Below are 22136 nucleotides of genomic sequence, written 5' to 3'. Positions count from 1 at the left end.
GATGGGCATGATAAAGGACAAAAAAGGCAGGGACCTAACAGAAGCAGAAGAGATTAAGAAGAGGTGGCAAGAATACACAGAAGAACTATACAAGAAAGATCTTAATGTCCCTGATGTCCACGCTGGTGTGATCACTGACCTTGAGCCAGACATCCTAGAGAGTGAAGTCAAGTGGGCCTTAGGAAGCATTGCTAACAACAAAGCTAGTGGAGATGACAGTATTCCAGCTGAGTTATTTAAAATACTAAAAGACGATGGTGTTAAAGTGCTGCACTCAATATGCCAGCAAGTTTGGAAAACGCAACAGTGGCCACGGGATTGGAAAAGGTCACTTTATGTTCCAATTCCAAAGAAGGGCAATGCCAAAGAATGCTCAAACTATCGCACAATTGCACTCATTTCACATGCTAGCAAGGTTATGCTCAAAATCCTACAAGCTAGGCTTCAGCAATACATGAACCGAGAACTACCGGATGTGCAAGCTGGGTTTCGAAGAGGCAGAGGAACTAGAGATCAAATCGCCAACATTCGCCGGATCATGGAGAAAGCACGAGAATTCCAGAAAAATATCTACTTCTGCTTCATTGACTATGCAAAAGCCTTTGATTGTGTGGATCACAACAAACTGTGGGAAATTCTTAAGAGATGGGAGTACCAGACCACCTTACCTGTCTCCTGAGAAATCTGTATGCGGGCCAAGAAGCAACAGTTAGAACCGGTCATGGAACAACTGATTGGTTCAAAATAGGGAAAGATGTACGACAAGGCTGTATACTGTCACCCTGTTTATTTAACCTATATGCAGAGTACATCATGAGAAATGCCAGGCTGGAAGAATCACAAGCCGGAATTAAGATTGCAGGGAGAATCATCAACAACCTCAGATATGCAGACAATACCACCCTAATGGCAGAAAGTGAAGAAGAACTAAAGAGCCTCTTGATGAGGGTGAAAGAGGAGAGTGCGAAAGCTGGCTTGAAACTCAACATTAAAAAAACTAAGATCATGGCACCTGGACCCATCAATTCCTGGCAAATAGAAGGGGTAGAAATGGAAGCAGTAACAGACTTCATTTATTTGGGCTCCAAGATCACCGCAGATGGAGACTGCAGCCATGAAATTAAAAGACACTTGCTCCTTGGGAGGAAAGCTATGGCAAGCCTAGATAGCATATTAAAAAGCAGAGACATCACGTTGCTGACAAAGATCCGCATAGTCAAAGCTATGGTTTTTCCAGTAGTAATGTATGGCTGTGAGAGCTGGGCTATAAAGAAGGCTGAGCGCCGAAGAATTGATGCCTTTGAACTGTGGTGCTGGAGAAGACTCTTGAGAGTCCCCTGGACTGCTAGGAGGTCAAACCAGTCAATCTTAAAGGAAATCAACCCTGATTGCTCATTGGAAGGATCGATAATGAAGCTCAAGCTCAGATACTTTGGTCACCTAATGCGAAGAGAGATCTCTTTGGAGAAGACCCTGATGCTGGGAAAGATTGAAGGCAAAAGGAGAAGAGGACGGCAGAGGATGAGATGGTCAGATAGCATCACTGAAGCAATGAGCATGAAACTGAGCAAACTCAGGGAGGCAGTGAAGGACAGGAAGGCCTGGTGCAATATGGTTCATGGGGTCACGAAGAGTCGGACACGACTTAACAACTAAACAACAACAACAAATTTAAATATTTCAAGCTAGTTAAGTGTTACAAGATATTAAGATTTCAGAACAATATAGCCTTTTAATTAAAACAGACTAGGCATACCACTGTCCACAGGGATTGGCAGGGAGTCAAAATCAGTAAGATGGTGGATATCAATGCTAGCTCTTAAAGATCTGGGATATTTTTACAATACTGCACTGGCTGGGGCTCCTCAGTTTTAGAGAAGGGTACTATTGAATATAACAATGTAGATTTAGCAAAAAACACGGCTAACCTCAGCAAGATAGATGCTCAGACACACAAGAGAGATGGGTGTTGCACTGAGACACCCCATTCTCATTCAGTCTTGATACTTCCCTCTGGACAGTGCTGACTGGACAGCTTATTTCTGTTCTTACTGACATTCAGTACATATCAGGGTTTTCAATAATGAAGAATGTATATACTTTAGCTCTTTTCAAATATTAACATTCCATCAAACCAACTAATTGCAATACATAGTACTTACAAATATATGCAAAAAAATAAACAAATAAATAAATTCCCCTCTCACCCCTATGGGTGGTATGTGTCTTCCTCAATCTCGGGTCCTCTACCAGAGGCCTGGCAGTTTGAGGGTTCTGCACAGTATCTTAGCTGTTCCTAGCACTGCACTCTTCTGGACAGAGAGCTCGGATGTTGTTCTTGGGATCTGTTGGAGCCACTCTCCCAGCTTAGGAGTCACGGCCCCGAGTGCTCCTACCACCATGGGGACCACTTTGGCCTTTACTTTCCACATCCTCTCTAGTTCCTCCTTCAGGCCCTGGTACTTCTCCAGCTTCTCATGCTCCTTCTGCCTGATGTTGCTGTCACTTGGCACTGCTACATCTATCACTACCGCTGTCTTCAGGTCTTTGTCTACTACCACAATGTCTGGTTGATTGGCCAGTACCTGCCTGTCCGTCTGGATCTGGAAGTCCCACAGGATCTTAGCCCTGTTATTCTCCACAACCTTCTGTGGAATCTCCCATCTGAACTTGGGGGGGTCTAGCCCATACACTGTGCAGATGCTCCTGTACACAATGCCAGCTACTTGGTTGTGCCGTTCAGTATATGCTGTTCCTGCCTGCATCCTACACCTGCCACTATGTGTTGGACTGTCTCTGAGGCCTCTTTGCAGAATCTGCACCTTGGGTCCTGTCTAGTGTGGTAGACCCCTGCTTCTATGGATCTGGTGCTTAGTGCCTGTTCTTGTGCTGCTATGATCAGTGCCTCAGTGCTGTCTTTTAGTCCAGCCCTTTCCAGCCACTGATAGGATTTCCCAATGTCAGCCACCTCAGCTACCTGTCAATGGTACATCCCATGCAGGGGCTTGTCTTGCCATGGTATTTCCTCCACTTCAACTTCCTCCCATGTCTGCTGCTGCCTGAAGCATTCCCTCAGCAGCTCATCTCTGGGTCCCATCTTAGTGGATGCTCCGGGTTTCATCTAGGACAGTGGCTTTGACAAATATATGCATGCATGTATGCATGTGTGTACGTGTATGTGTGTGTGTGTGTGTACGTACGTATGTATATATATATATATATATATATATATATAAAATTTGTGCTTATATGCGTTTGTTTTAGATACACCCATGTTCCCTTCCATAAATATTGGTTTGCTCTTGAAACAACTTATGCTCCTTTTTGTTCTCCTAATCCACACACTCATATGTAGCTAAATCTCAATGGAAGGTAATGACTATGAATCATCTACAATGAGTATGAGAATATTTCCTGAATCAAAATGATAAAATCTCAGATGCCTGGACATTTGGCCTATAAAAATGTCATGGTAGGTTTAAAGATCTGGGATATTTTTAAAATACTGTCTGGAACTCCTAAATTTTAGAGGAGGAAATAACTACTACTAACAATGTATATTAGCAAAGCACATGGCTAAATGTACAAAACAAGTCTTTAAATTCAGTTTCACCAACAACTGAATAATTTCTCTTCACATATGCATAGCTGTATTTAATTTAAGAAGAAGGTAAAGTGCAAAGAAAATTCAGTCTACTTCTGAGACAGTTTCAGTATCTTCCTAACCAAAAGAGCAACAGAAAGAACAAGAGAAGAAAAGTCAGATGATTTAAAAGAGGCTTTTGCTTTTACAGTACTTGAAATAAGTAAAGAAAGTAGAATATCTCTGGCTGATATATTTTAGAAAAAGGAGCTCCTTTAGTTTATAGGTAGTGGAACTCACTTTGGGAAGGGTGATTTCCATGTGGGATCACTTTAAAGCAGCGATCATATACTCCACAAATGTTCCATTTAACAATGGTGAGTAAATAAAACTGGACTCACAGAAATTACAGTATTTTAAGCATACTATTTATCCTGTAGCTGCCAGGAACACAATTCAGATTTAATTTAATATATTAGAAATAATTACTTTTAACTAACATTTGCAGCAATAAATTTAACACTCTCCAATAGCTAGCTCCAGCCCATAAGGCATATAATATTTAAAAGGGGGGGGGGTGCTATAAAGAGGAACAAATTCTCAACATGAATTTAAAGCAGATGGTGACTTACAAAGCACTAGAAATACATAAATTCCCCAAATTCTCAATTATTACATGTACAATTACTGCAGGTCTATGATTTCTTTTGAAATTGCACTCACACTGCCACTTGGGAACTGTAGTGTAGAAAAAGCACTATGGTTAGGCAAATACAAGACACTCTTTTTCATAACCTCCCCATACCATCTGTGACCACACCCTACCCTGATTGCTGTGGTTCCAGGTTTAGAAACGTGACCCTTGTGCCTGAGGATGCACAGCGGCTGGACCACTAGTAGAAGTGGCAAAAGTTTTGCATACCTCACAAGGGGAAGCAAAGAACAGGGCAATAATTTTGGGGCCCCCAGACCCTCTATTTTCTACCAATTTATCTGCAAGAGAAGCCAGATCCAGGTTAAGAACAGAGTAGGTTCCCAATAATAGGAGGAAAGGGATAGAATGGTTGACTAAGAGCATAGTCTGGAAAGAGGTACAGGGTCTGCACTGCGCATGATGAATAAAAGAGAGAGGTGGCCCACAGTTGGCTTGTTATATGTAGAGGAATGTGGATATAATCTTGATGAAGGTATGCAGGAGCAGTTAAGGAAAAATAAAAGAAAAACTCAGACCTGGGAAAGAAGAATAAGAAACTCAAAATAACCCCACCTTGATACTGTTTGGTTTAAGATGGGCAGAGAGAAACTCCATTCAAGATTCTGTTACAATATCCTACAGTGATCAAGCATTCCTGGAATCCTTGAGCTGTCTGTTTCATCTATGGCTAACATAATAAACCATAACCAACTTGTAATGCCAAAGCTTAATATTAGCTTTCATTCTTGTTAATTGTGGCTGTTGATTGGCTTTTTGGAAGTAGGTAGTTGGCCATGGTAGGGAAATAGGATACTGCGGTAGAAAGGTTTTCATTCTGCTCTTCTTAGGCTTTTGTTCTGTAAATTAAAGTATCTTAAGTCAAGCTCAACTCCTGCTGACTTCATAGTGATGTCTGTGTAGGCTTTGAGGGGTAGGGATTTGGCAGCAGGATGAATATGCATTGCCATTATCTTCTTCCAGGATTTTTTTCAACTTCCAAGTCTAATCTAGAGTCCTCCAGGTATTACTTGGAGGTCTCCCATCTAAATATTAAACTGGCTTAGCTTAGTTTTTGACCCAGACAAGATTAGCCAGATGCTGACACCCTGTTATGCCCATTAAAATGCATAAAAGCTGAAGGCAATATCAGCAATCAGTGAATATATACCAAAGCAGCAGCCATTGTGTTAATCCTTCCCTTCATGTACTCAAGGAATGTAGGGCATATAAGCCCACAACAGAAGGAACAGCAGGCTGTAATATTCTTGATTTGAATGAATGATCCTGACATTCATTTTTAGGGGAAAGATGTTTGCTTCATAACACATTCATGTATTACAAGCTGTGACTTCCTACTCTGAACTTATTAACATTAAAGTTCAACACATAATGCTCCTCTCCCCTGGTTTATTAAAGAACAAAAGGTGACAGTCAAACAGATCCTGAAATATCCTTTTCTACATCATGTTATTCTTATATATCAGAGCATCCTGCTAGGTACGAACTGTGTTTTCCTTGGAGACCAGCCTGGAGAAAGAATTATGTTCCATAATTAAGTTAGGCGTATGTGCACAACAGCATTTGTTGTCCCATGTCTTTCTTCCTTGTTGACAGCTACACTGTAGGAACTTTGGAACAGAAATGGGTCCTGTTTATTGCTGTCTGGTATACAGATGGAATAGATGGCTCTTTTTTCTACTTCTTGTTGTAGGAGCTTTCAGGAAATACAGAAACATTTCCAAGACTGAAATCACAGTGGCCAAACTAAGGAAACGTGAGGTTTAAACATATTTCAGTATAGCTCCCAGACAGGGGAATGCAATATACTTGGTTGGATAATAGCATGTGTGAGAAGAAATTTTCAGTGATCACAGGTTGAATGAGAGTTGACAATATGAGATATCTGCCAAAGAGGGTACACCTATACACAGATAGAATAATAACTTTATTCTATTCTACACTGTCAGATTCTACCTCTAGTGCTATGTCCAATTCTGGGCACCATACTCTAAAAAAGGATTCAGACAAACTGAAAGAGGGAAATGAAAGTGATCATGGGACTAAAAATTGAGAAAGAATGAGGAAACTGGAAATAGTTATCCCCGAGAAGAGAAGACCAAGAGAAGATATGATAGCACTTTTCAGGTACTTTGGAGGGGTATCAGAGAAGACCACAACTTGCTCTTTATCATCCCAGAATACAGACATGGAAAAATAGTCTTAAATTACAAGAATGCAGATTTTGGTTCAGTGATAGAAAAAATGGTTTATGAATAAGAACAGCTGAAGACTGGAATCAATTATCAAAGGAAGTTATAGCATCCCATTCAAGTAATACAGTATCTACAAGCAGAGGTTGGGCAGACATTTGTTGAGGATACAGTCTTATACTGAGTAGGCATCTAGACTAAATAACTCCTTCCAATTGTATTATTTTAACTTTCTTAGCAAATTCTTGCTCCTGTCAACCCACTCTTCCAGCCTGTTCTGGGACCTGAATGAGACCACAGAAGATAGTTCTAGTTTGGACTCAAAGAAAAGTACATTTCATAAAAACTAGTAAAAAAGGGAAAGCAAGGATTATGGATGGTCCCGACCCTCTAAAGTTCCAAACCATCATAGACTGACTTTGCATGTATCATACCACATTGTGATAGTTCGAGAAATAAAGAACAGAATACAGGCATTAGCTTTTACTTAACCATTCAAAGAAAATTAAGAGGAAACTTCTCGTGCTGTATTCCTTAAGCACAACCAAGCTGATAACAGGCAAAATCAATGATAACAGCTTTGTTGACTTTTTTTTTTTTTTTTAATCTGCGCTCAGTCATTACCGACTCTGCAGTGACTGCTTTGGACAAGTCCTTTGCAGTTTTCAAGGCAAGGTGTTTCGGAAGTGGTTTGCCAGTGCCTCCTTCCTAGGGCAGAGCCCAGCTGGAGAGCGCAGGAGGCGGGGTTTCCGTTGCTTTGCGCCTTTTGGCGCATGCTGTTTTTCACGCTTACCGGCAACTGCTCCCGACTCCTTGTTGACTTTATTAACCATAATAACTATTTGTAACCTCTTTACTGAAAGGCCGTATGTCACTGTATACTAAGATGTTAAATGCTACAGCTTACAGTTCATCGTAGCCTTCCATTTGTATCTAGCTATTCAGTGTGAAAATCAGAAAGTGGACTAGATGAACATAATCTAGCAGGACTCATTCTCTCTCTCTCTTGATTCATGTGCGTGCACACGCACACACACACGCACACACACATAAGCATAGTGGGACTTCTTCAAAGGTGAACAGGTGTTCAGTTTTCTCTTAGAGGAAGCACATCCTGTGATGGCTTCTTCCTTGCCTCTAATGATCTACACCAATCAAACCAGGGAGACAAAAGCTGAGTTGGTGTAGACACCCCTTGTTTCTGAAACAACAGAGAAAACCATTTCTACATAAACAGAAAAAACTGAAATGGAACATTGTTTTCCTTCTTCCTATTCTTCTACTGGAGGGGAATAAGAAATTTCCCAAAGGAAAAACAAAGGAAGAAAAATAAGGAGAGGGTGATACTGCAAGGAATCAGACAATAGCAGAGTGGAGCAAAAAGATGAGAAAGAGAAGAAAACGGTTGCATATGATATTCATGGAATTGGAGGACAAAAAGTTTTGTTCTATTTGCCTTTTCTGCTCAACAATATTGTGTCTCTGATTTATAAATAATATTTAATGCATTAAGCCCCTAGAAATAACCTGCTTTAAGGTGCTACATCATCCCTATGTTTCCTCATTTTTTCTTCCTTCCAAATTACAAATTAAACAGCACTGGTATCTCTGTTGAAAGATACAAAAATTGGACTGTTGTTTTATAAAATGGCACAAAGAAAATAAAGCATTGAAAAAGGGATTGATCTTCAAATTGGATGCACTGGAGCAAAAAGGTTACAAACTAGAAGTATCTGAGCATCACACCCAATTATAAATGCCCCAAATCACTCAACAATGTCTGAAGTTCCCAAGTTAGACTACAGAAGCATAAACAGATCCACAATACTGATTTATCCATTTTATTTCTAAAGTAGCCTCTTAGACAGTTAGTATCACAAACAGGATGCCCTTAGCATGCCAAGAAATAGGTAACAGGTTTTATTTTCTTTCCTTCATTAAAATACCTTTGCATGTGAAAGAGAAAACATTTCAGGATCACAGAAAACTGTTAGCAAGATAAATGTGCTCAAAACTGAAAGTCCACAAATAAAAAGTATATTGTAGAAAACAATCTTAAAAATGATGTCAAGGAACATTTAGATCCACAAAATAGGTATTCCAAAACAATGCCAATCTTTTCAAGCTAAATGTCCCTAAGGGCACTAATCTGTGCACTGTTAACATTCACAGCGTTTTAAAGCTTGTTCACACCTGAAGTTTCATCATAATGCTTACAGTAGTAACATATAAAGGAGCCGTCTCAAACCACAGATGGGAAAAATACTTAGAGCATCTCAGATAAAAATGTCATTTAAAAACTTCAAGCCATTCCTACATTAATCTGGAACTCACTGCATTTGGGCTAACCAAGCAAAGTTTATGTACTGTGTGAAATGGCTATTTTAGACTCAAGAATGTCCTAACAATGTAAATGAGGAACACATTCATAATTTATAACAAGTTATTTATTAATTTGTACCTTGGCATTTCTTTAAGGAGTTCAGACTGATGTATAAAACTCCCATTGGCTTTTCTTCAGAAATGGATTTACAGTAGACCAATATTCTCTATGCCAAAAAAGGCCAGAGATTTATTATATCTAATGCTTATTACTTGTTCCACACATTATTTTGCAAAGCCTGAGGTGGAAGTTAATATACTTTTAAGACTTCTTCAATTGATTCTTAAGCATCCCTAATGGACAATGTAACTTAGCTGAATCCATATTTGTATCTTAAATATTGCTTGTTGTACTCTACTAACTAAAAACAGAAATTTTCCTCTGAGTTGTCATCATATTTTATTATGATACATTTTTTTTTCTTTCCTTGTCATACTCTTTCCCAACTCATCTGCATCCCATTGATCCCTCGATCCCTCCCTCCCTTCCTTTAGTGAAATGTAATTTTTCTAATTCCTCATTGTTAATAAAACTATTTTTTTAATCCACAGAGTTAAATCTTTCAACAAAATAATTATTTTGAGTCTCAATAAAATAGTCCACCTGTCTTATTTTCTTCTCCAATTGCCTTTAAATTTAATTATGGAAAAAATGTTCAAGATTTAATACAGTTTGACATCCATACAGAAGAGTAGAAGACAAAATTTCTCTCTTCTATATCATTACAAAGGTTTTAATTTATGTCCGCAAAATGGATGACATGAAGTCATACAATAATCAACAACCACCTAAGAATTTGGCTAAAGAACATTACTGGTTAAAGAAAGCTTCCCTTCTTTTATAATGTAAGAAAAAAAAACCAGCTCAAAGGTTAGACTAAAAGCAGTAGGAATAAGCTGTTTGTGGAAGACAATGGAAATAGCTATGGCAGATGGCTAAAGCTCACCTTGTTCACATCTAAATTAAATATGGAACATCTGAATCAAGTTTTAGGTTTAACCATTTATATTACTTATTCTCTACAGCCAATGCAATTGTTGGTTATTTTACGTATTCTCACAGTTCCCAAAGGTTTATTTAAATTATATTTTGGTTTCAAAATATAATTTATTGTTATATTGTTCAGTATATTGTTTCAATATACTGAAAATACTAAAGACACACAGTTTTTAGAAGTATGGAATTAATCTTCACTACCTAATTAGTAACTGCATATCATTTAACAGTTTGATCCATCTAATCCTAACATAATTCACGCAGTTATAATGAAATGAAAAATCAGAGTCAAATGTTTCTGAGCTGGAAAAAGTTAAAATGCATTAAATCTTTTCCAGTTTGCAACAGTAGCTAAATTTAAAAACATAAGCAGGCTACTGCAGCGTATAATTCCAAACTCCAAATGGCGAAAGGCTAGAGATGTACAGTAATATTAATGAAACAAGAAAAAATGATTCCATCAAAAAATGAGAAATAATAGCTACAAAGCCAAAAGTGTTTGCTTACAGTTACAACTTATTGAGAAAGTGTAATTTAACTGAAAGGAAAATGTGGGACTTCTTCCCAAATAACTGATCTTTAAAATAGTATACGGCTATGAAAGTTATTCATTTATTTATTTAGGTTTAGTCTTCCTTTTTTTTTTTAGAGAAGATTGCCTTAAATTTAGGGCTGCTATCTCTGGGGTATCTACAACACTTCAAAATAAACATACGTAGGGGTTAGGCAGTATATCCTATTAAACTCCTTGGTAATCAGTTCTAAGCAAACATGCTTCAGACGAAACTGTCAGTTTACTACTAATAATCTTCTAAATATCATAGTCACATTAAAAGTTTGATGTACATGTAAAAACACATTCACAGAACCAGTTCATTATCAATGATAAATGCATGATAAATGTGTTCAACCCGTGGCCTTAACAATAAAAGGTATGCACTATAGGTTGGCATAATGAACAAACAGCTCCATTTATTTCCTTGCTTATGAAAAAGCTAGAAATTAATCTGAAAGTGTAGATGTTAACAGAAAATAATCCATAATCTCAACATCCCATGTAAGTACATCAATGTGGATTTACCACGAACAAGCATACAAACTTAAGGATATGTGTATGTATGTATGTATGTATATAGGATGTAATCCACTGGAAGCCTTTCCTGCCCAACAATACTGATGCTCCAGAGGATCTGCAAAGCTTCCTCTGTGTAACTTCCACACAATTTAGCAGAGATTGTTTGGAAAAATAAATGTTGCTTATAATATTTTGGAGAGTGCTCTAGACACGTAAAAACTGAACCTGTATAATCCTTATGCATTAAAGACTGCAAATCTGAAAAATATAAAGGAGAAAAATACTCTACCATGATGAAAATATTTAATTTATAGCACGGAGAGAAACAAAGATCAGTTTTATTTTAAACCAAGAATGTTTGAATAAGAGAAGCATGTCACTTCTCCCCTATTTTTTGTTTTGTTTTTTAATGTCACAGTGAATGACTTGTGTGTGTAGACAGAACAGGAGAGTGTTAGTAAATTAATATTTGTCCTCCTTTCCTCCAATGAAGGCAAAAGTGAGGCAGAAAATGTAAATGTAATAGCTGAGCCAATTTCACAATTACAAACCTAAATAGGTAATTTAAATAGCCCTGCAGGCACTCTTACATTTTGCCATAGGAATACATCAAGCTAAATGTGGCTTTCCAAAACACAGAAATCCAGGTAGCAAAAAAGCAAAGATCTTCATTTTCTTTCCCATCTAGTCAATTCATGTCTATCTGCATTACTGCAATATATTTCACAACAGCTTAAGAATACCCACCCCTTGCTGACAGCTTTTTAGTGTTGATAATTTTAGCAGCATATTCTTGTCCTGTAGTGATTTTCATGCATCTTCTCACCACTGAGAAAGCCCCCCTGGAAGTCAATAAACAAGAATAACATAAATGTCAGCTGGGGCTGTGCTACTTTAACCATCTAATAATCTGAACAGTGTCAAGAGAGGAGACAGTAAATAAATAAATAAATACATGTTTTTCTTAAAAAAAAAAATAAACACCTTAATTTGGATCTGTAGCAGTGGATTTAAACTGTGAGCAAAAGATGCCTTCTTCAAATATATTGAATGCATGTACCGATCCCTGTAAGAGGCTACCTTAACACAAAAATTATATACATTTTTCACACCCGTCCTATGTTTTTACTATGCTTTGATTCAAAGGCATGTGTGAACGTATTTTTGCAGTGGAACGCTGTTGTTATTTTTTAATCCATTTTCCTCCTCAGGTAGACATACCACCCGTTATATTTATTTAAGCGCAAGCCTCGATGGAGCGGCCTGGATCCAATCAATGTCACTACCTGCAGTTGGAAGCACGAGCATTCGTGGGCAATTCCCTTGCAGGGCGAGCACGGGAATTAGGCTGCTCTTTATGACAGGCTCACAAGGCTAATACTCTGCCAGCCATTGGTCAAGCATTTTCAAGTCGTTTATATAACAGACTTAACACAGCACTGAACTGATAGATTTCTGCTTTGTAAGAAAATATAGTAATAAAAAGCAGAGGGTTTAACTCTAAATGGCACTCTTCCCCTGAACAAAATGCACGTTTTCGTTACATTTCCCGGTCCTTAAACGGGGGTCGAGCGTCCTGCCGCCCCCGTCTCTTTTGGACGGCTGTCGTGCGAATGGGCGTTCGGATGCCAGCCACCCACGCTGCCCAAGGGCCAATTTCGTCACCGGCGGCTCCCCCGGGTTCATGTGTCCCCTCCACTTTGCGAGCGGCGGACAGGGTGGAAAATCCCGCGTCAAAGCCTTGCTTCCGACGAGGCTGATACGCTCCGCACGAAACGAAGGAGCGAGCGGGGAGAGGATCGCACACGGACACACGCAAACACGCCCTTCCGACCGGGCTGAACTTTACGCGCCAATAAACGTGGCAGCTCCGGGTCTGAAGCTGAACGCCGAGCAGGACGGGGGCGAGAGGAGAGGGCTGTCCGGGGTCTCGCCGTCGCCATGCACGCCTCCGCCCGGCCACTCTGCCAGCTCAGCCTCCCGCAGCTCGGCGAGAGGCTGATGAGCCGCGCTGCCCGCCCCGCGAGCTCCGGCCGACCCGGGGCAGAGGCCGACCCCGGCGCAGCCCCCGCGAGCGCGCCTTCCCTCCCAGCTGTCCGGCTCCTCTGTCCACCTTCCTCCTCCCGCACCGCCGCCCGAAGCCCTTCGGTCGCCGGCAGCAGGCGAGCCCGTCCGCGGGCTTTCGGCCACTTACTTTCCAAGCTCCTCAAAAAGCTGATATTCGTCGGTAAACCTGGTGCAGGTTGCTGTTGAAGCCATCCTGCGTCCGGCTTTTGCTGCCCCTGGCGCCGCCGAGGACGGGAAGACGGAGGGAAGGTGGATTCAGCCGAGGGAGGCGGTCAGGACGGAGGATGGGAGGGCAAAGGCGCTGCTTCTCCTCCTCCTCCGCCTCCTCCGCCTCCTCTTCTCCTCCGGGCGAGTCTCGGTCACGCTCCTTCTTGGCAGCTTCTCGAGACTTTCCGGCTGGCTTGTTTGTTTGGGAGGGGAGCCGGAGGGGAGGCAGGGCGGGCTCCTCCGCGAACTTCCCGCTCTCGGCGCGCCCGACGCTGCTGGGGTCTCTCCGGGAAGGGCTGGCTACGGAAACGCTACCACCCAAAATGGAAACCCGAGGCCGCCGAGGAAAGCCTGCGCTTATGCGGCGAGAAGCGGCGGCGGCAGCTCTGGCAGATTTAACACCGGGGAGCGGGACGAAGAGGCGGCGGGGAGGATGACACCGCTGTCCCTGCCCGGGCAACCTCAGAGGCCGCCCCTGCTAAGACCGCCTGCTTCCGCCGGGCGTCCCCCGAAGCTCCCTCTCCCGAGGGCTGCCTCGACAGCGGGGCCGCCGCGCAATCTTGCGCTCGAGTCGAGGCAAGGGAAGCCCGATCGGGAGCAGCGACTGGCTCGGCTCGTCCTTCCTGCTCTCCCTCCGGCAGCCGTCGCCTTGGCGGCTCTCCCGGCCGCCTCCTCTCCTCTCTCTCTGTCCCACACCTCCCTCTAGCGACGGCCGGACAAGTCCCGTTGCCTGCCTGGGTAGAGCAGAGCAGAGCAGAGCGGCGCTGCCCACTCTTCCCCGCGTCCCCACACCGACTGCGGAAGGTGGTGCCCTATAGGTTTCGTTGAGAGCCCCAGGAGCGCCCCTCCTTCCCTCCCTCCCTGATTCTTTGTTCCAAGACGTGTGGCTGAGTGGACGTGTAAAGCTTTCCAAGGAGATCGTCTGAAACAAAAGACAGGCAACACGGGCGCTAAGGAGGAACGCCGGGCCGCCGGTCGCTTTGCGTGTCTGCCTTTACAGCAGGGTCTCGTCCTTAGAACGGCTTCCAGCCCGAGTCGCCCAGCTTCAGAAGCAGCCGGTCCCAGGCAGGTTCCACTCCCGGGCTGGACGGGGGGAAGCGTCCCCGCCCCCCGGCTCCATCCGCTCTCCGCCGTGTTCCATGCCTCGGCGTCACAATCTACACGGCACCTCGTGCGTTCCATCCGGCCAGTCTCCGTTCGGAAGCAAAAAGGGAGGAGGGAAAACAACGCCGCTTCTCTGCTTCTCGCGAGACGGCCCGGCCTATTTCATGGAAGGGGAGGAGCAGCTGGGTTTGTCTTGCCGTGGGAATGCTGGGCGAGGGGGTCAAAGGGAGCAAGGCGCTGCGTTTTTTAAATCTGAAGTCTTCATTGTTAAAAAAAAAAAAAAAAAAGCTGTGCGTTATACTTTTCTTGATAGGAGTAACACCGTGTCGGGGTGAGCGATAAGGCTCCGATTCTGTATACGCATATTTGGGGAAACCTCCCACTGAAAGGACTCTGAGTCACGTCCTTAAGATGAGATTGGAAGGTGCTGTACGCTTTTCTAGAAGTGTCGCTGAACATAGTAACGCCTTCCGCACAATCAGGGCCCGCGACGTTGCAGGTGAATTGCGGGGGTGCCTGGCTGAAGTCCAGGAGAGCAAGCGCTGTGGGACGGAGCGGGATCTGAGTGAAGATACAGAGGATCCCAGGGCCCGTGCAGTGATGCAGAGACGTGGTTTGGACCCACACGATTATATATTGGGCAGCTTGATTTCAGATACTGTAATGCAGTGTTGTCCAAACTTGGCCACGTTAAGATGAGTGGACTTCAACTCCCAGAATTCCCCAGCCAGCCATGCTGGCTGGGGAATTCTGGGAGTTGAAGTCCACTCATCTTAACGTGGCCAAGTTTGGACAACACTGCTGTAATGCTTTCCAAAGTTGCAAGCTCTGCTTTTCGTTGAGGAAGTAGAACTCAGTAAAGTGTATTCCCCGTTCAGAATTCACACTGAGAAATTCCTCAGCCTCATCCATCCATTCATAGTCTTTCCAACTGACAGTAACATTTTTTGAATAAGGAATGTGCAGTGGGAGTTACTTAATTTGGGGCCATTGCCTTTGCGTGTTTATGACTTGGGGAGCTAACTACAGTTTCTTAATCTATACTGAAAACCTGATTCCTCCTGCTTGTATCTCAGCAGACCTTGCTGGTTTCATTCCTGTTGGGGGTCAGCATATTTTCATGAATTATGGGAACTCTTCCTTTCAGCACTGAAGTTATGCTTCTTGAATCCTTTCAAAGCAGAAGACAGTTGTTCTTTAAATTAAAAGTATTCTTTAGATTCTGTCCGTAGGTTCAAATAAAACCAATGACTTCAAGCTTATGATATCAAGGGATGGAACATTTTATTTACAGAAACAAACAAAAATAACATTAATACATATAAACATTATAAGAAAACTTCCACCAGTTCAGTGCAGTGTAATTGTATTGTTTCAAAATACCAGGAACCAGTGTGTCCTATTTTATACAGAACTTGTTTTTAGAATGTCAATAATGATGACAAAAAAGAATGAATGCATTTAATTACCAAATTATGAGACTAATCAGGTTAATGATAATTTTACTGCTTCTATGAGACATTGTTTAATATGGTGAAAAATTGTGTGTGTTTATAATAATTAAAATAGAGTAAAATATATGGGTAGAGATTAGAATATTGCAAATCATTAAGCTAATGATTTATTTGTGTAGCCTTAAACAGCCATGACTTGAATAATGTGTGTTAATTGGCAGAGGGCATTCAGACTTAATTATTTATAATTTTATTTTGCAAATGTTCTGCCCCCTCTTAGTCATTAGCATAAATGGTTACCAAAGAGAAGACACAATCCATAAATGATTAGAAAGTAAAAGGTTGCCAGGAGGACTTTTAGCAACATCTACCAGACTAAAAGTGACAAAAACTTTTGCTAGATCTTGTTTTTATTGTCAGGTGAATCCAGCCAGATCCAGAGAGTTATTTAACAGAATTTAAATAAAGTGTCTGATCACTAGGTATGTGCAATGTAAACATAAACAATTTAAAAACTGTAGAAAAATATTAATGAATAAGTACTATTACAAAAAATAAGTGCACATACAATGTTTAAATGAAATACAGTCCCCAAAATCCTAAGAGCTAAATTGCTTGCAACAGTCTGGAATGAAATATCTTCTGCTATGAGTTCTGTCCTCTTATCTGAGGATGGTAGTAGAATATAATGTGAAGGTGATGAATGTTCTGAAATATCTCAAAGAAACTTTGGCACTGGGTAGGTGAGAAGCATTTTAAATGCCTCCTCAGTGGCCTCAAATATTCACTCCTCACTACAGTCTAAAACAAAACAAACAACTAATATAATTGCAATCACAATTCAGTGTTGACTGTTAAAATGCAATGTTGCAAATAACTCGTTCTCAGAATACTGTCAGTTAAAACATCCAGATTTTAAAGCATGTATCCAGAGTGACTGCCAGACTTTATGATGCTAAAGAAAAGGACAATAAACCTCTTGAAAGGAATAGACCTATTATAGGGCAACATTCATAAATCATTTGTAAATATTGCCATAAATATCAAACTTTTGATAATCCCAGAGATAATAAGCACTATAGGTTAAAGAATTTTTTTTTTAGCTGTGCCACCAAAGTGGTAATTTATATAATTTAGTGCCCTTGCAGTCTATTGTATGCTGACATGACTTTTAGGGCCATGCACACTTGGATAATTAAAGATTGCAGCTATATTTCCAGACGCAAGCCTCTTTAGTCAAACATCATAAGAATAAAGGCCAAACATAAAAACGCAAAATTGCAACACTGAAAATCTCAACAGTTCTACTTCCAGTAAAAGTCACACAAATAGAACTTTGCTTAATATTTGCAATTTATAGACTAAAAAGGAGAAATCCCTGCTCCAAACTGCAGTCTCAGTTTCAATAGAGGGAAGGCATAGAGGGAGGAAGAAGAGTCGAATAAAGAGAGGAGTATGTTTTGTTTTAGTTTTATGCACTTAACGAGGCAGTTTTTAAAATTATTTTTTACATTTAGGTCCTACCTTTTGAGAGCTCAAGGTAATGTATGGGGGAGCTCTCTCCTACTTTTAGCCCCACTACAACAACCTGATGAGGTGGCTTGGTGTAGAGAGCCATGGAGATGACCTTGGATAAACTTTGCAGGCATGATGGTTTAATAAAAACATATTTTAAGTGTGAGAAAGAAGTTTGGACTGGCTCTACCCTAATTCACTAACATATAAAAGGAAGGCAGTAGCATATTCATTCAGGTTTTCAAGATTCTATTGTTATAGCCTATATCAATAAAATATAATTCCAGTCAAACTTGCAGAGTCTGTTTCCTGATGTTTCTTAGTGAAGGGCTCAGAGAGAGTGATGGTCACAAAGTCACCAAGTGAGCTTGGTTGTTGAGCTCCTTAACAATTGCATTCTACTCGCACACTAGTTGCTGGCGTGATGATCTTTACCAATCAAAAGACATTATTCCACATCCTTCCCTGTGTAACCTGTTTTCTGTGGTACGTAACAAAAAAAGTGGAATAAGCAGAAAGAAAATATATAAAGGTTATACATGAAAGAAGTTACTCCAGACTTCAGCCCTTCCTACATGTGTGAATCACAATATGCAGAGCATGGAGTCTCATGAGGCCTAAGATGGACTCAAAGGAGAAAGCCGTTGCAGAGAAAACTAATGACAGAAGTATGAAATTTACACCGGAAGGATGAAAAATGGTCGTGATTAGCTTGAAAGTACAAAACTACCCCTAAATAAATTGCCTCTGGTTAGTAGACTTTCTGTTGTGTGGCCATATAAGAAATGATATAGCTTCCATGTAATATTTCTTCCTGTTTCTTAAAAGGCCTGGGATACATCAGATGCTATTACCAGCGGGCGCTATATTTCTGAAAGAACTATAGATGTGACACTGCCTTTGGCACTGAGTGCCATTTAGCCATGTTTAAGGAAAGACTAAAATGATTCTCCAAGTCCTTAGTAATCCTAATGCTAACATTAATCTGCTCTAGCAATAACCTCTTTTAAAGCCAGCTATAGGAACTGACATATTTATATAGCATATCTGAGTACCGTTTAATCCCATTTCTCCAAGATTATCCTGTTTTGTTTTTAAGTTGGGCTTTATAACATCAGACAATTAAAAGTATTTTCCTCCAACTGGATGCTGTCCTACTGAATTGAACTACAGTGCCCAATATGGTTGATGGCTAGGGATTATGGGGGTTAACATAAGAATGGGAGAATGAAATGAAGCATTTTCGTTTATGTTGGTTCTTCTTTCTTGGGGGAGGGGGAAACACCATTGATTTTAGCAATACTGTATGTTCCTACTTGCCTGCCAGCTCTTCCTCAAGTGTTGTGCAAAAAGCCATTTTATCTCAGACTGATTTTTCCTTGAAGTAGTTTATAACAAGAACAGAATCACAGGTTTTTATCTGTGTTGGATACTGGTTCTTCAAAGGTCTGTTTCTTTTCCTGGCTCAGAAACTCATTTTAGCATTTTACTTTAGATACAGCGTCCTTGATGTCAGCCAGATGAATAATTTTTTGTTCACACTGGTTGACAGTTGGGAGACCGTTAGCTGTCTCACAAAGAAAACAGCAATGAAGGCAAGATATTTCACTAGTGAAAACAAGCCAAGAATCCAATAAAATGTGCGGGAGGCACTTTTTGGGGGGAAAGAGAAAAGGAAGCATATTAAACTAAAACCATACACATATCTTGGCCATACAATCATTTCGAAAATGTATAAGATCCCCTTTCCCTGTTTCCTTATGCAGTGCAGTTGTCTTGCCATGTAAGAGTAGGAAGAATGATCAGGGAGTTGCAAGGTATATTTTAATTTTGTGGTGTTGATGTTCTAGACTTAGCTTACATGCTTCATATATTATGTTATACCATAGAAGTGTTAATTTTGTTGTAAACTGCTACAAATCAATATGGAGTTGGCAGCATATAAATTCAGGAAAATACATAGCAACAGTGCAGTGGATTGTTCGTGCTTGGGTTCAAATCCCTGCTTAGTCTTGAAACTTCATGACTCAGCAACCACAAGGAGTTGTTTCAAATGTAAAATGTAAAGAGTGACCCTGGTTGGATTACGTGGAGGGAGACCCAGGTTCTAGTCCACAGTCAGTCTCAGAAGCTCATGGGCTGACTTTGAGCCAGTCACTTTCAGCCCAACCTACTCACAGAGTTGCTGTTGTGGGGCAGACCGGAGGAGTAAGCAGTATGTACGCCACCTTGAGCTCCTGTACTAAAGGCAGAATATACATCTAATGAATAAATAATGAACTAACCAACTCTCATTCTTAGCTGGCTGCTTTTCAAATGTGTTAGACTTTTGCTCTTATCATTTCCATTTAGAATGGCCACTGGAAGTGCCAGTTGCAAATGATGGGAGTTTTAGTACAGCGTATTGAAAAAACACAGGGAATTTTATGCTATAGTATTATTCCTATTGGAAAAATAAAAGAATGAAATTATTTTACCTGGACTATTCTATACCCTATCCTGGCTAACCAACCTAAAAGAACAGATTAGGGATAGATCATCATGGAGAAAATCTGTCTGTGTGGTTGCTAGGAGTCGAAAATGACCTGATGGCACATAATCAGTCAGTTTATTAGATGGCACATCATTAATCTATATTCTATACACAATATAAATCACTTTATGCTGTGGTATTAAAAATAATGTACCATCTATAACAACAAATAATTTTTCTACATGAATGGACATATCTGAATTTCAACCTTGCCATATTTAATGTAATAACTAAAATCACTCATGCCCCGGTCACCTCCCGGTTGGATTACTGTAACGCGCTCTACATAGGGCTACCCTTGAAGAGTACCCAGAAGCTACAGCTGGTGCAGAATGCGCAGTGCAGACAGTTCTGAATGCCCCTAGAAGGGCACATATAACACCACTGTTACGTGAGCTGCATTAATTGCCAGTTTGCTTCTGGGTCCAATTCAAGTCATCACCTTTAAAGCCCTTCATGGCACAGGACCAGGTTATCTGAGAAGCTGTCTCGTCCCTGTTATTTCAGCCCGCCCCACTCGGTCTGGCAGAAGGGGCATGTTGCAGACCCCACCAGTCAAGGAATTTCGACTGGTGGGATCTAGGCAGAGGGCCTTTTCTGCTGTGGCCCCCACTCTATGGAACATTCTACCTCCCGAGGTGTGGTGTGCCCCACTCTCGTGGCCTTTAGGAAAGGTGTGAAATCCTGGCTATGCCAGAAGGCCTGGGGGCCGGATGGGGGCTCGCATCAGTGGAAGTGGTTTGTGGGGTAATTGATTTAACCCCCCCCCCGGTCATCTTGAATGTCTTTAGTATTTATGTATAGGGTTTGTTGTATAGGATTTTAATGGATTGAGTATTTAATTATTTATGGGGTATTTTAATTTTTTATAGGCTTTTGATTTTTAATTGTGAGCCGCCCAGAGTCACCCATTGGGGGAGATAGGCGGCATACAAATTTAATAATAAATAAAATAAATAAATAACTAAAATAAAGAGCACTTTCTGTAAAACTATTTGTTGTGATGCTGCTGACTATTGGACTAAATAATCCTGTACAGTATAAAGTACGTTGTACAGTCTTTCAATCTATCAAAATGGTAAATATAGTGCATCTTCTCTTGAGCTTCCCGAGAGAGAGACAGATGTTACATTATGTCAGGCCCCTGTACAAGGTTTTACATGTCTTCCGCACCCCTTCTTGGAGAGGGGGAGGATATTTCTCTACAGAGGGAAGGATGCAGTTGTTAGTTCAGCACAATGATTGTCAACACTACATATAACCAGAAAAGGGGGAGACACAGAAGTCAGAAAAATCCCAAAACACTACAAAAAGGGGGAAGATACATAACTTAAAAAAGCACAAACATCACAAAACAATACAAAAATGTTAGCCTTCAGGAAAACTTTGAAGACCTGGCTGTTCCTTCGGGCATTGGGGTTGTTAGATAAGTTTGCCCCACGCGGTGTACTATATGTTTGGTAACTTGGTGGTGGTTGTTGTTCCTTTGTTTCATGGCAATTACTTTCTTCTTGTTGCAAGCTGCCCAGAGTTGCAATTTTGTGAGTTGGATGGCCATATAAATTCGACAAATAATCAATCAATGACACTCTTCTCCCCAGACTCTACCATCAGTGCTAAGCTATGAGGTAACACTGTATTTATTTAGATTGAAAGGCTCCAAAGTGACTCTGGGCAGCTTATCCCTTAAAAGAGTAAAAAACAATAAAAAGAACAGAAGAGAACATGTATGTCCAGACTAAACACACCACCTATGCTAAAAAAACACAACTGATGCCTGGGAGAACAGGCCAGGTTCTTAAAGACTTCTGGAATGCCATCCAGATGGAGCCACATGGATCTCTGGAGGGATGCTATTCCAGAGTGCAGGCGCCACAACAGAGAAGGCATGCTCCCTGGGTCCTAGTAGATGGCATTGTTTAATCAATAGGACCCAAAGCACACTAACTGTTCACATGCCAACCATGCAGTGAAGAAGCTAGTTAACTCATGACTGCAATGGCATACATCTTTATGTGTGAAACAGTACACATAACAGTGTCCTAACTTCCATACTTTATGAGTGTGCCATTACTGAACTTTACTCCTATAAGTCATGCTTACTTTGTTTAGGACAGCTTTAAAAAAAAAAAATCAGTATCTATACCTAATTATTTAGCATAATCAGTTAACATTCTTTAAGCAACGCAAGGAACAATCTCTATTTGGCAAGTATGCTAAAGAATATAAAGTATTAATTATATATTAATTAATAAATAAAGTATTATTTATATATTCTGCATATATAAATATGCAGAAGGAAATAATAGCAGTTC

General features: G+C 40.9%; 1 protein-coding gene across 11 annotated transcripts in view; it reads right to left on the bottom strand.

Annotated features, from left to right (window-relative positions):
- Positions 1 to 14424, bottom strand: part of CAMK2D (calcium/calmodulin dependent protein kinase II delta) — a 142902-nt gene extending 128478 nt beyond the window's left edge. For 3 of the 11 annotated variants that reach the window (XM_088132932.1, XM_088132930.1, XM_088132936.1), the window contains exons 1-2: positions 13136 to 14421; positions 11689 to 11783 (exon numbers count right to left, since the gene is read on the bottom strand). In XM_088132932.1, coding sequence (XP_087989058.1) covers positions 11689 to 11783; positions 13136 to 13200 — 160 coding nt within the window. In that variant the 5' untranslated portion in view covers positions 13201 to 14421. Of the gene's footprint in view, positions 1 to 11688; positions 11784 to 13135 lie in introns of all 11 variants that reach the window. The other 8 variants (XM_088132927.1, XM_088132929.1, XM_088132935.1 and 5 more) reach the window with 7 other exon arrangements.
- Between the last annotated feature and the right edge of the window lie 7712 nt (positions 14425 to 22136).

Source organism: Python bivittatus, unplaced genomic scaffold (assembly GCF_059951505.1).
Source record: "Python bivittatus isolate LINGU-HERP-01145 unplaced genomic scaffold, Pbiv_v1 ctg000070_np1212, whole genome shotgun sequence".
In the NCBI taxonomy this organism is placed as follows: domain Eukaryota; kingdom Metazoa; phylum Chordata; class Lepidosauria; order Squamata; family Pythonidae; genus Python; species Python bivittatus.
Note: the sequence above shows the minus strand (reverse complement) of the source record. Positions and strands in the feature narration are given on the sequence as shown.